This window comes from Alligator mississippiensis, chromosome 2 (genome assembly GCF_030867095.1).
Source record: "Alligator mississippiensis isolate rAllMis1 chromosome 2, rAllMis1, whole genome shotgun sequence".
Classification (NCBI taxonomy): domain Eukaryota; kingdom Metazoa; phylum Chordata; order Crocodylia; family Alligatoridae; genus Alligator; species Alligator mississippiensis.
In genome coordinates this window covers 65,355,472-65,369,091 of record NC_081825.1, presented here as the reverse complement: position 1 = coordinate 65,369,091, position 13,620 = coordinate 65,355,472, and the positions used below count along the sequence as shown (strand labels likewise).

General features: G+C 48.6%; 1 protein-coding gene across 6 annotated transcripts in view; it reads right to left on the bottom strand.

The window, feature by feature from the left end:
- Positions 1-13,620, bottom strand: part of MICU3 (mitochondrial calcium uptake family member 3) — a 117,160-nt gene that overhangs the window by 74,000 nt on the left and 29,540 nt on the right. For all 6 annotated transcript variants that reach the window (XM_059721784.1, XM_059721786.1, XM_059721787.1 and 3 more), the window contains exon 2: positions 10,437-10,590. In XM_059721784.1, coding sequence (XP_059577767.1) covers positions 10,437-10,590 — 154 coding nt within the window. The remainder of the gene's footprint in view (positions 1-10,436; positions 10,591-13,620) is intronic.

Here is a 13,620-nt window from a genome sequence, read left to right as displayed (position 1 = left end):
GGGATCGGACAGTAAAGAAATTCTTCCTTATGTCCAGCCTGAAACGATCTTGTAGTAGTTTGTGACCATTCGTCCTCGTCATCCCTTGGGGCGCTCTGGTGAACAAACGTTCCCCTAGATACTGGTGGTCACCCCTGATAAACTTGTAGGTGGCCATCAGATCACCCCTGAGCCTGAGCTTTTCCAGGCTAAAGAGCCCCAGGGCTCTCAGCCTGTCATCGTAGGGTCTGCTTCCCTGACCTCTGATCATGCGCGTGGCTCTTCTCTGGACTCTCTCAAGCTTCTCCACATCCTTTTTGAATTGTGGAGCCCAAAACTGGACGCAGTACTCCAGCTGCGGCCTCACCAAGGCCGAGTACAGGGGGAGAATGACGTCCCGGGATTTGCTTGAGAAGCATCTATGGATGCAAGCCAGCGTTTTGGTCGCTTTACTAGCCGCAGCATCGCATTGCAGGCTCATGTTCATCTTGTGGTCAATGATGACCCCCAAGTCTCTTTCTTCCATAGTGCTAACCAACATAGCACTGCCGAGCCTATAAGGATGCTGCGGGTTTTTTTTCCCCAAGGTGGAGAACCTTGCATTTATCGGCGTTGAACACCATCAGATTCTCATCCGCCCACTTGCTGAGCCTGTCCAGGTCAGCCTGGATCATCCGCCTGTCTTCTGGTGTGGATGCTTTGCCCCAAAGTTTGGTGTCATCGGCGAACTTGGCCAGTCCGCTTCTGACTCCAGTGTCCACATCATTAATGAAGATGTTGAACAGTATGGGTCCAAGGACAGAGCCCTGGGGGACCCCACTGGTCACAGGACACCACGATGAGTGACTTCCATCAATTACTACCCTTTGGGTCCGACCCCGGAGCCAATTTTCCAGCCAGTGGATCGTGGGGGACCCAAGGCGACAAGTGGCCAGTTTCTCCAAGAGGCGATCATGGGACACCAGATCGAAGGCTTTTTTGAAGTCAAGATATATGACATCAATCTCATCTCCCTTGTCCAGGTGATAGGTCACCTGGTCGTAGAAGGAAATGAGATTGGTCAAGCAAGACCTACCCACAACAAACCTGTGCTGGCTATCCCTTAAGATGTTGGCGTCGGCCAGTCCATTAAGGATGGCCTCCTTAATAAACTTTTCTAAGATCTTCCCCGGGATAGAAGTCAGGCTGATGGGCCTATAGTTAGCCGGATCCACTTTCCTCCCTTTCTTGAAGATAGGCACCACGTTGGCCTTCTTCCAGTCTTCGGGCACTACACCAGAGCGCCAAGAGTTTTCAAAGATCCGCGCTAGAGGCTGGGCTATGATGCTCGCCAGCTCCTTGAGTACCCTGGGGTGAAGATTGTCAGGGCCGGCTGACTTGAAGGTATCCAGCTTCTCAAGATGTTCCTTCACAAAGTCAGCATTAATGGAGGGCAGGGGATCACCCTCACCCGGACTTCCCGGCCCTGTAGCGGGCACAGGCGTCCCATGGGGCTGATGAAAGACCGACGCAAAGTACCTATTTAATAGGTTGGCTTTTTCCTGGGCTTCAGTTGTCAGTTGCCCCATCTGGTTCAGCAGGGGTCCAACGTTGCCCCTGCTTTTTCTCCAGCTCCCCACATATCTGAAAAAGGACTTTTTATTGTCCTTGATGCTCAAAGCTAGCTGGAGTTCAGTTGCAGCCTTGGCTTTCCTGGTCTGCTCCCTACAGGACCGGACCAGTGCAGAATAATCCTCCTTGGAGGTGACTCCCATCCTCCATCCTTTGTAGGCCTTTCTTTTTAGCCTCAGGAGGTCTGCTAGGTCCCTGGAGAGCCAGGGGGGCTGCTGTGTCCTCTTGCTGCCTTTCCTCCGAGACGGAATAGACTTAGTTTGTGCATTGAGGATCGCTCCCTTGAGGAGCAACCACTCTTCTTGAACTCCCCTCTCCCTGCGGTCACAGTCCTGTAGGGCCTCACTGACAAGCCTCCTGAGCTTGTCAAAGTCGGCTTTCCTGAAGTCAAGGACTTGCGTGTTGCTGACTGACTTGCCAGCTTTTCGGCAGATGGTGAAGGTGATCAGCTCGTGGTCGCTGTCACCCAGCTTCCCATCGATCACTAGGTCGCTGACTAGGTCCTCCCCAGTAGCCAGCACCAGGTCGAGCAGCGCTTTGCCTCTCGTTGGCCCATAGACTTCTTGAGTCAGGTAGAGGTCATCCACGCACGAGAGGAAGCTCTGCGACCGCTCAGATTTTGCTGAGCGATCCTCCCACGAGATGTCTGGGTAATTGAAGTCACCCATGACAACCATGGTCCTGGAGCAAGCTGCCTCAGCCAGTTCCTGGGCAAACTCCTGGTCTAGCTCAGGACTTTGGGTGGGAGGTCTGTAATAGACTCCCACCATTGTGTCCCCTGTGCCGTGTTCCCCACGGATTTTAACCCAGAGGGTCTCCAGCTGTCCACCCTGGTCGCCAATATCGGCTTGCAGGGACACGTAGCTTTCCTTAACATAGAGAGTTACACCCCCGCCCCTTTTCTCTACATGATCCCTCCTGTACAGGGTATAGCCATCTATCCCCGTGGTCCAGTCATGGGTGGAGTCCCACCAGGTCTCCGTGATCCCTATGACATTGTAATTGTTTGCACTGAGCAGGAGGATGAGCTCCTCCTGCTTATTCCCCAAGCTCCTGGCATTTGTGTACAGGCAGGCAAGTGCCCCCTGGTGGGCTCCTTCCTTGCCCACAGATTTTACCAGGGCTGGGGCTGGGGTGGGCTCCCTTGAGTGCCGTGATCCGCTGGCTTTGCAAGGATTGTTCAGCGGGCCAGCAGTGGCGGTAGTCCCCCCGTCCCCCAGCGGGCTTAGTTTAAAGCCCGGTGGAGCAGGTCAGCCAGTCTGGCTGAGAAGAGCCTCCTCCCTAGGGGAGAGAGGTGGAGACCATCTCTTTCCAGCAGCTCGCTGGTTGGAGTACTGTGTCCAGTTTTGGGCACTGCACTTCAAGAGGGATGCGGGGAATCTCAAGAGGGTCCAGAGGATGGCTACTTGCATGATTAGTGGCCTCTGTGATAGGGAGGCACTTTGCTCTGGGCTCAGCTGAGAGGAGGCGGCTTGGGTTCAGCTGCAGCCCATGTGTTCCCTCCTCCCTGGTGCTGCTGGGTGCAGGGAGGTGCATCCCTACAGGAGGCTTGGGCCCTGCTGGCTAGCACTGCATCAGCTTGGGTCTTGCCTTTGCTCAGCTGCTTTGGGAAAGCTGAAGAACCAACAGAGTGGGTTCATAACAGGCTGTTAGGGGAACAAGTTGCTATACATGGAACCTGCTTGCCTGCAAACCTTCCAGGTAACTGTGACTGCCTCAGGGCACTAGAGCAAAGCCAGCTCTGGGCTTGCCCATGCCACAGCTGTTTTAATCCTTACCCCCATGTTGGGACTTACATGAGGGCACTCCTCCCCCCTCCCTACGGGGGGAGGTTGAGAGAGCTGAATCTCTTCAGCCTTTACAAGAGACGGCTGAGGGGAGACCTTGTGGCCGCCTATACATTTATTAGGGGAGGTCAACGGGGAATAGGGGAAGCGCTGTTTACTAAGGCGCCCCAGGGAGTGACTAGGAATAATGGTTGTAAACTAGTTGAAAGTGGATTTAGGTTAGATATTAGGAAGACATTTTTCACAGTAAGGATGGCCAGGATCTGGAATGGGAGGTGGTGCTATCACCTAGCTTGGAGGTCTTCAAGAGTAGGCTAGATAGTCACCTGATCTCGGTTCTCTTTCCTGCCATGGGCAGGGGGTCGGACACGATGATCCATTGTGGTCCCTTCCTATTCTATAATTTATGAATCTATGCTCTGGGAGGGATGGAAGAGTAGCGCTTTAATTAAAGTGGCTCTGAGAGCTACTCTAATTAAAGCACCTGGAGCATCTCATGCATCAGCATCCCCATGCTTCAAAATGGCCACGGGGCACTTATCTAAAGCTCGGTCAACAAGTTTTAGATAAAAGTGCAAGCGCAGGGATACTAATACACAAAACACAAGATACCATCAATTGAGTCTGCTCTGATGCGCTGTAATTCCAATGCATTTGAGCAGCTTCTCTGCTCGTGTATAGGCACCTTTATATTTCAGTGTACAGCAATTAAAACACATAAATTACAGGTTAGAGGCCTATGGATTTGGCAATTATGTGGCCTGGAGGGCCACTTAGGAAGTTCTGGTGAGCTATTGTGGGCCGGCTCAGCAACGCCCCTCTCCCCCACCCTGCAACAGGTCACCAAAACTCCGTAAGTGGCTCTTCAAGTCAAATTATTGCCCGTCCCTGATTTAGAACAATCGAATGTTTGCTCCCCCTTTCTCCTTGTACATCCTTCCCCACCCCAAATCTCTGGGGCACGGCTTGGACAGGCTGGTGCCGCACTGTGTTCCTGTGCCCCGCCTCTGGCCACGTGGGTGTGCCTGACCCAGCCATGTGCTGGGGACTTGGGGGGTGGGGGGAGGAATGCAGGGAGGAGGAGGCAAGTACAGTATGGCACCGGACCAGCCAGGCCCAGAAAACCTGTGGCTCCTGGCCCCCTTCTTCCTGCACCCCTTTCCCTACCCTGACATGCAGCCGGTTCGGGCAGGTGCCATGCCAGCTGTGCCCATGTGGTCCAAGGTGGTGTGCAGGAACATAGTGTGACACTGGTCTGGCCCAGCTGTGTGCCGGGGACTCAGGGTTTGGGAGGGGGTGAGGGGAGAAGGCGGTTCGGCACCACAGGTTGTCTGGGCATGTCCGGGCCAGTGCCACACTGTGTTCCCTGCTTCTCCCTGCATCCCCTCTACCACCCTGAGCCCCAACATGTAGCCGAGCCAGCACCACATTGTGTTCTCATGCGTTATCTTGGATCACGTGGGCACAGCTGGCACAGCTCCTACCCAGCCTGGGGATTTGTGCCAGGGACTCAGGGTTGGGCAGGAGTCATGCCAGCTGCACCCATGTGGCACAGCCTGAAGCAGCATGCAGGAACACAGCGTGGCATCAGGTTACCGGAGCCCATACCCCTAACAGGCCCCGGCCCAACAGAGCATTGATAACCCCTGGCTCCTGGCCTTCTTCACCCTGCACCCCATCCCCTGCCACTGGAGAGAACCTTACTTGAGCTTCAACTTACTGGGGGCTGGGCTGTCTGGGCTGCAAATGGCTGCAGGGTTGGAGCTGCACGTAGACAGCCTTGCTAGGCAGAAGCCTGGCTAGAACCCAGTGTTCCCTAACTTGAAGCATACACTGGGGGTTGTGGGGTGGGACAGGGGAGGCTAGACTGGGAAGGGGAGTGGCTGCTGCTACTGCAGCCAGCTATGGCTCACAGAAGGGAGAAGAGCAAGAGGTGCTGAAAGCCAGGGCAGCCGCAGACCAGATACAATTCTCCTTCAGAGGAGTGGCTGCAGGCTGGATAGAATCATTTGGAGGGCTGGATTTGGGCCGTGGGCCATATTTTGCCCACCCATGGTGTAGCCCATTTCCCGTATTGATGAGGACTAGGACAGTACCCTTCACCACACTGAGGTTTCAATTTAAGAACCTGATTATGTTTATAATTCAGAAAGTCTGTGAACCCTCATCTGCTCAGACATGATAATATCATGCCACAACATATAGCTAAAGTTTTTTTATATAACCTTGTACTTAAAATCTTAAATCTGAATTTAAGCCATGTGTCAATCATAGACTAAATAAAACAAAAGCCAAAACTCATTTTGATTTTAGTTTGATTTGTTTTTAATTCTGATAAAAAGATGTCAAAACAATAAATATACCAAATCTACTATTCTGGATAGAAAAATATTTGTCAATTATTAGATCTTAGATTACATGTATGCTTTAGATTGTACACAAAGAAAAGATGTGTGTGTACAGATGCCTCTTAAATCTCACCACTGGGTTGTCTATAACTTATGTTTAGCCAAATCATAAGTTAAAGAGAACAACAAATATTTTTCTCTTTTTTTCCCAAATGATTTTGTCAAGGAGCAATCATGTATCCAGGCAATAAAAACAGCAGAATTCTAAGTTCAGCTTCCCAGAAACAGTTACAAGTAGTACAGTAAGAGTCATTTCAAAAGCCATATCCTGCACTAGATATATAGAAAAAGTATCTTATTTTTAGTTATAGCTGCTATTATTTTGACTGTCTAAAGTTAAAAGTTAAAAAAATACTTCACATTTTAACCATACTACTATTATGCAATGTTCAGTCAGTGTTTAATCAAAAAGGAAGAGAACACACACTTAACTTTTGAAGAGTTTACAAGATTTCCCGGGTAAATCAATCACAATAGATGTATTCATACCACCAGAAATCTCATCCAGGTCTAGTATTATTTACTTCTGCTATACAAAAAAGCTAAGAGCTACTACTATTTCTCTTCAAAGGACATTTCTGCTTTCTGGCAAAACTCAAAACTTTTTTTAGTTCATCCATAAAAAGTCTAATTATGAGTGAATTCTACTCTCTTATTTTCTCTGCAAGATGCTGTATCTTTGACTGTATGTTTGAACTGCCTTTATAGACCCAAATCAATTACAATGTTAAATAAAAACAAAAAATAAGAACACGATACCATCTAACACTTAGTATTTGATTCAGGAGTTTGTTTCTCCAAGTACTGCTATGCTCAACAGAACAGGGTTAAAGTTGAGCAATCTCCTTACAACAGGGCTAATGAAAATAATAAGAGTTACAATTAAATATTTTATTACTTTACGCTCAGATACTAGAAACCTTTTAATTAGTCCTGTGAGGCTTTAGGCCAGTTCCCTAGAAGGGGAAACAGATCCAGAGACATTAAGTAATAAATACCTAAACAGAACTTAGACAGAATTAAGGCAGAATTTAGGCAGAGTTTAAGTTCCCAAAAGAGATCCAGATAAGCCCTGCTCTAAAAGCAACAAAACTCAGTCAATTCTTAAGTTCAGGAAGTACCTCCATGTGTGTTGGACTGCAAAGTTCCCCTGGCTCCTAAACTGGGGCCTACATACATACCTAGAAACAATCCAGTTTAATCACCTATGGAGTTTGAATATGTGACAAAAATGGACCATTTTTGTGCATCACACTGTACTTGAGTAGGGTTTTTTTTACGATTTAAATGAGTTTAAGTTGCAAACTAAACCACATCTGCATGTAACTTAGTTTGCAGCGTAACTATTTGAAACGCTGCAGCCTTTTGACAGCTTGCTTCCTCCTGCCACAGAAGAGAGGAGCTGAAGGCAGAAGCAGTGAGGGGCCAATCCTTTTCTTCACCCCCGGCCCTTGCGAAGCCTGCCCATGTCCCCTACAGTGCTGGGGGGGGAGGGGGGAAGCTGCCAGTGGCTGTGTGGCCCCTGAATGGCAGGGGGCTCTGGTACTTCCTTCTGCAGTGGAGGCGCCCCCCTGGGCTCACCTAGTAGTTGCCTGCCTGGGCAGCCCCAGGGGGGTGCAACTGGCCAAGGCTAGGACTAGGGCCCCTCACAGCTCCGGGCCCGCCAGCAGCTTGCCCCCCAGCCATGGGAGAGGAAGGCAAGCTCCATGGGAGTTAAAAAAAACAAACAAAAAATGGGCCCCTCACCACTTTTTTTTTCCAGCAGAGCCTACCTGTGCGAGCTGCTGCTGGGTGGGGTGCTAGCTGCACGGATGCTACCCCAGCTCACAGGCAGCACCCACTGGATCCAACTATTCTCTGAGCCTGCATAGGAAGCAACACCTGGCAAGCTTCCAGTGCATGGGCTTGGGGAAGAGCTGGACCTGGTGGGTGCTGCCTATTAGCACCCTGCCCAGGCAGCCTCACTGTGGAGGGAAGGACCAGCCCCCCCCCGCTGTTTTGCTTGCTCAATCCGGCAGCAGCTCATGTGAGCAGGCTCCGCTGGGGAAAAAAAAAAAGTGGTGAGGGGCCCAATCTCCCCCACCAGCCCCAGAGCCTGCCTGTCTCTCCCATGGCTGGGGAGCATGCTGCTGGCAGGCCCTGAGCTGCAGGAGGCCCCAGTCCTTCCCTCCTCTGTGGCAGCGCCCCCAGACCTGCCTGGGTAGGCAGCTACTGCGTGGGTGCTGCCCAAGCTGGGGCAGCAGCCACCTGCTAACAGCCCACCCTGTCAGCCCCAGGGGGGCACCACCGCTGCAGAAAGAAGGACTGGGGTCTCCTGCAGCTCAGGGCCTGCTGGCAGCTCACCCCCTCCCCCGCCACGAGAGATGCGGGCAGGCTCTGCAGGGTGGGGTGAGGGGAGAAAAGGATCAGGCCCCTTGTAACAGTGACAGAAGCCCTCAAATTGAAACAGTGGGTTTTTAATCATCACAACTGAAAACCCACCATTTCAATTTAGGGGATTAAACCACTGTCACGTGTACAAGCACCCCTATATTCTTACTTCCACAGAAGTTCAATTGCTACTGCATGCAAGGAACCCAACTACATGCATGGATTCTGCCTGTTGGTATGGTCTGAGCAGGTCTAATTCACCTCAACAACAAATTAGTTCAGAAATGGTGGTTATGGTGCAGACATTTTGCTCGATAGCCTAGTGGCTGCAACACTTGTCAAGGGAGTGGTAGACTTGGGTTACGGGTCTATTCTGAAGGCATTCAAATCTCCATTGCCACTTTCCAGGAGAGTACTCTAACCACATACCTGATGAGGTGAAGGCATTCCCCAACCGTTTTGTTGACTATAAGCCCTGACACAAGAGTCACAAGGCCAGAAGGATAATAAAGAAGAAACATGGTATGGCAACTGCTCCATACCATTTTGGTTGTCCTTCTCTATGTTGGCAACTGATCAATCCTCTTGGCATAGAGGCCAATTAATAATAACAGATGACATACTATTGCCAACAGTTCTGCAATTTTACCTTTGAGCTCCTTTAGAACTTTTGGGTGAATGCCATCTGGTCCTGGTGTCTTACTAATATTCAATTTATCAATTTGTTCTAAAACATCTTCTATCGTCACTTCAATATGGTCCAACTCTTCAGACCTATCTACTAAGAACTGCTCCAGCATGGGAATTTTCCCAGTATCTTCTGTGATAAAAACTGATGCAAAGAATTCATTCAGATTTTTTGCTATGGCTTTATCATCCCTGAGTGCATTTTGGTTATATAGTAGTCCATTTATTCTCTTGCTAGCTTCCTGCTTCTGAATTATTTTTTATGATTAAACTTTCATCTTTTGCTAGATGCTCCTAAAATTCTTTTTTTGACCTGCCTTATTTTGCTATTACATTTGACCTGCCAACGTTTCTGTTTTCCTCATCTGGGCATACCTTCCATTTTTGAAGGATGCTGTAGGCACCTCATGGGTGTTGCTACAGAGTTCTCAAAGCTCATGATATCCACCACATTGTATGTTAGTGGTCCCAGATTGTACCCAGTCTTTATACTCTACCTGCTCATCTAAGCTTTACGCTTAGGGTGTTCCCAGCCACCCCTTTCAGTGGCCTCTGCCTCCCCTTCAGCCACAACCTGAATCTTTGAGGAACAAGATGAAAGGCCCCATAATACTAATGCTGTCCCCAGGCACAGCAGTGTCCTGCAGGGGTTCAGTTCACCCCTGTGTGGCAAGCTCCAAGTAGAAAGAAAACAAAACAGAAAAGTGTACAGGGTGCTTAGCTTGTTTCCTGCTTAGGTCTGCAGCCTATCTTTGCTTGGGCTTCTTTCCAAGACCCCTTTGCCATATTCCAGGGGCAGGCAATTATTTTGGCTCAAGAGCTGCTTAATGAGTTTTGGTAAGCTGTCAAATGCCACAAGGATACCTCTGCCCCTTGACAGGTGTTCTGCCCCCTGGTCGCCATCTTAGGACCAGAAGTTCTGCCCCTATCCCCCTGACCTTTGCCACTGGAAGTCCCTCCCTTTGCCCTGAGAGCACTCCTTCAGGGGAGTGGGGGCATGGTATCTTCAAAATGGAAAAAAAGAACAAATCATATACTAAAAAAAATCAAACATCTATTATAACTTATTTTAATTTTATTAAAAATATATATTTTTATTTGATTTAGGTGCGTTTGCATAGTGCACCTAGAGGCGATTGCATAATAGCTCCAAATACAGTCTTAATCTTGTATACTGGGGTGGGGGGGGGGTGTAGACTTACCTGTATCCAGCTGCTGGGCCTGCTCCCCCTACCCTGCCTGGCTGTATTGCCAGTCACGTGTGTATGCGTGTGCAAACACACATGGTGCTCCCTGCCTGCAATCCTCATCCCCCTCCCCTGAGCCCCAAGTAGCTCCCTGTAGGCTGGAACACTTCCAGCCTGTAAGGGGAAACCTGCAGTTTCCTGCTTCAAAGGAGTAAACTTGTGTTTTTCCGCAGGAAATGGAAAACTCACAGAGTTATTGTTAAATATGAATTCATGAAATTTTCAAATTTCCTTTTGGATTTTTAGCTATTTCTTTTCACATAAAGAAAAACAATAACACGTTGAAAAATAATAGATGTTATCGACATTTGGTCTAGCAGCTTTATCAATACAAAGATCCTACTTACATTCAGGTTCATCACTTGTAACAGACTTAATAAAGTCATATGGAGTCATGTATAATTGGCCCTCAAATTCTAAGCTGGCAAATATACGAAAGCGTTGCTCTCGAGAAGTTGCGTAAAGGTCCAAATTTTCAAACTCCGATCTGTTTTCTGTAACCTTAAAAGACAGGGGAACAATAGCATGAAAAATTAGTGCCTTACAAGAAGTGCTACATTCAAGAATCATTATAAGGCAACTTATAAATGTAAAAGTGATAATATATAGCATTTAGGATAAGAGTCTAAGGCCAATCCCTCTATTCTTACCGTCTAATTTTACCAATACACTTCTGATGTGAAAACTGATCAGCTTATTCTTAGACACCAGAAGAACTATCACTACAAGGAAGTCTCACAAAAGTTTTGTTTATAGAAATTAAACCTTTGACAGTTTCTCTCTACATATAGAAATAACACAAAAAAGTAAATATTTCCTCTTGTTGCTGCACATTTGCAAAAAATCAGATTCTAGACATGGAAAACTATAACAAATTTATACATTTTCCAAGTTTAGAATCAAATTATTGGGCAGTCGTCTTACAGTCAGAGACATCTTGGATTCAAGTAAATATGGTAAGCGAGTTTTGTTTATGGCTATCAAGCTTAACTTGACAACTTTACCAAAACTCACTTAAATCTAGAACACAAGGGAGCATGAAAACAAATATGCAGAAACAAAATCTTTTTATTATTTACTTCAATAATATTTATTTATTATTTCTATATGTAGAGAGCAACTGTCATGACACCCACCCACACCCATATATACACACACACACACACACACACACACACACACACACACACACACACACACACACACGTATATATGACTGACCAACTTCAGACACTTCCTCAGTCTGATGAAGGGTGTTTGTACCTGAAAGCTTGCAAAGAAGAATTTTTTAAGAGGTGCACCAATATATCTGTCCAATATTGGATCAGCACTGCTATAAAGTAAATTGACTATATTGGAAATCGGCCCGATGTGGCTGAAAATTTGGCCGATAAATGCCCGTGCGTGCGTGCAGCTGCAGCACAGTACATGCGGGGGGGGGGGGGGGGGGGAGAGATGTGCCCCCAGATCTGCACGAGGCAGGCTGCATCTGGGGGCCTGGGCCGTGCTCCGCTCAGGGTGGGCAGCAGCAGCACTGGAAGGGGGCTACGGGGGGGCGGGGGGAGAGCTGCAGCCACCCTAAATTTGTCCATAGCCCCCAACCCTCCCCGCCAGTGACACCACTGCCCACCCTGAGAGCAGTGCAGCCCAGCCTCCCCTCCCCCATCAGGAAGAGCCTGGTGCGACCATCAGCCCACAGCTGCAGCCCATCCCACCCCACCCCGATCCAGGACACATGCCCCAGCCATGGTGCACTCAGTGGTGGGAGCCGCTCAACTGGATGAGCCATGGTTCCACCCCATGCCCCGCCCTGCCCCAGCTGGGCAGCACCTACCCCAGACCCAACTCCACACAGTGGAGTGCTGCCATGACAGCAGAGACTGAGGGGCTAGGGGTCAGCTCCCCCTGCCCCATGCCCTCAGCCCTGCTTCTTGGAGGCAGAAAGGGATGGAAGGGATAGACAGGCATAGTGGAACGCCACCATGACAGCAGGGATGCAAGGGATAGTGCAAAGGAGCAAGGCCAGCGGTGCTGGCCTTGCCACCCCACATCCCAAGCCCTGCTCATTGGAGGTGGCAGAAGTGAGGGGTGCTGGTGGCGCACCGCTGGCCTCACCCACTCTGCTCCAGCCTCATCACCATGTCCAAGGGGTGGCCTCATTCCCCTGCCCCCCGCAGCCCTGCTCCTTGGAGGCAGTGGCAGCACTGGCCAGCTTTTTTCCCACCATCATGGTGGCACTCCTTCCCCAGCCAAGGGGGACATAGGGGATGGACTGGCACAGCGGAGCACTACCATGATGGAAGGGATGGAGTTGGGGGGAGGCCAGTGCTGCACAACCAGCACCTTGTGCCACCACTACCGAGGAGTAGGGCTGGGGCAGGGGCCCAGGCCACTCCTTGGATGTAGTGGTGGTGCGGGGTGCTGATGGCAGGGCAAGCTTTCCCCTCCTCCCCCTCTCCTGAACATGCATGTATGTGTGTGGACAGTTGCTCTATCTAGAAATAGTAATAAGTAAACATTAAATATTATTAAAGTAAACAATAAAGTAAATATTTCCTTCCTTTCATTGCTGCACATTTGCTTTCATGGTCCTTTGTGTTCTATATATAGATATATGTATATATACTTATATATGTATATGTGTGAACACACACACACATAATATATATTAGGGGTGGGCAAAATGCGGCCCACAGACTGGTTGCCGCTTGCCAGGCCATTCTATCCAGCCCACGGGGCCCCTAAAAAATTCAGAAAAAGAATATTTATCTGCCCTGGGCTGCCTGTCACGCGGCCCTCGATGGCTTGCTAAAACTCAGTAAGCGGCCCTCCACCCAAAATGATTGCCCGCCCCTGATATATATGAATAAAACAAAGCTTTTGCAACACTTTTTCTCACAGTTATAGTTCCCCTTCTGTCTAAGTATAAGCTGATCAGTTTTCACACCTAAAGGTTTATTGCTAAAATTAGATGGATTGGCCTTAGACCTTTATCCTTAATGCTATACATATCCACCCTTACACTTTCACTTCAGTAGTGAAAAGTTTTTATGGACAGCATTGACTTAGTAGCTAATACCATCAATGTTGCCATGCTCTCAGGAAAAGTTCCCTTTCAAAGTTATTAAAAGCCTAAGTGGAACAACTTCATATGGCATTTTGTGAAGGTTATAAATATCTGCAGTTCTTGAACTTCTGAGTTATTGCCAAAGCACTTTCATCTCATCTTGCGGCTGCAGGTAGACATTCCTCTAACCCACACACACTCAAATGATATTATTTTATATAACACACAGTGTTAGCACCAACTCTGCTAAAATACCATCTACATTTAAAACTACTAGAATCAAATCACAAAGGATATCCATTCTAATGCTTCCCTCTTCCTTTTTCGCACTGCCATATATCATATCATAATACTCTACCATACCGTACCATATTGTACCACATCAGGTTTGAGAGGTATGTAACATATGCAACTGGCTTCTTAAATGTTCTTTGGCCCTGTAGTTAGGAAAGTGCCTCTACAGA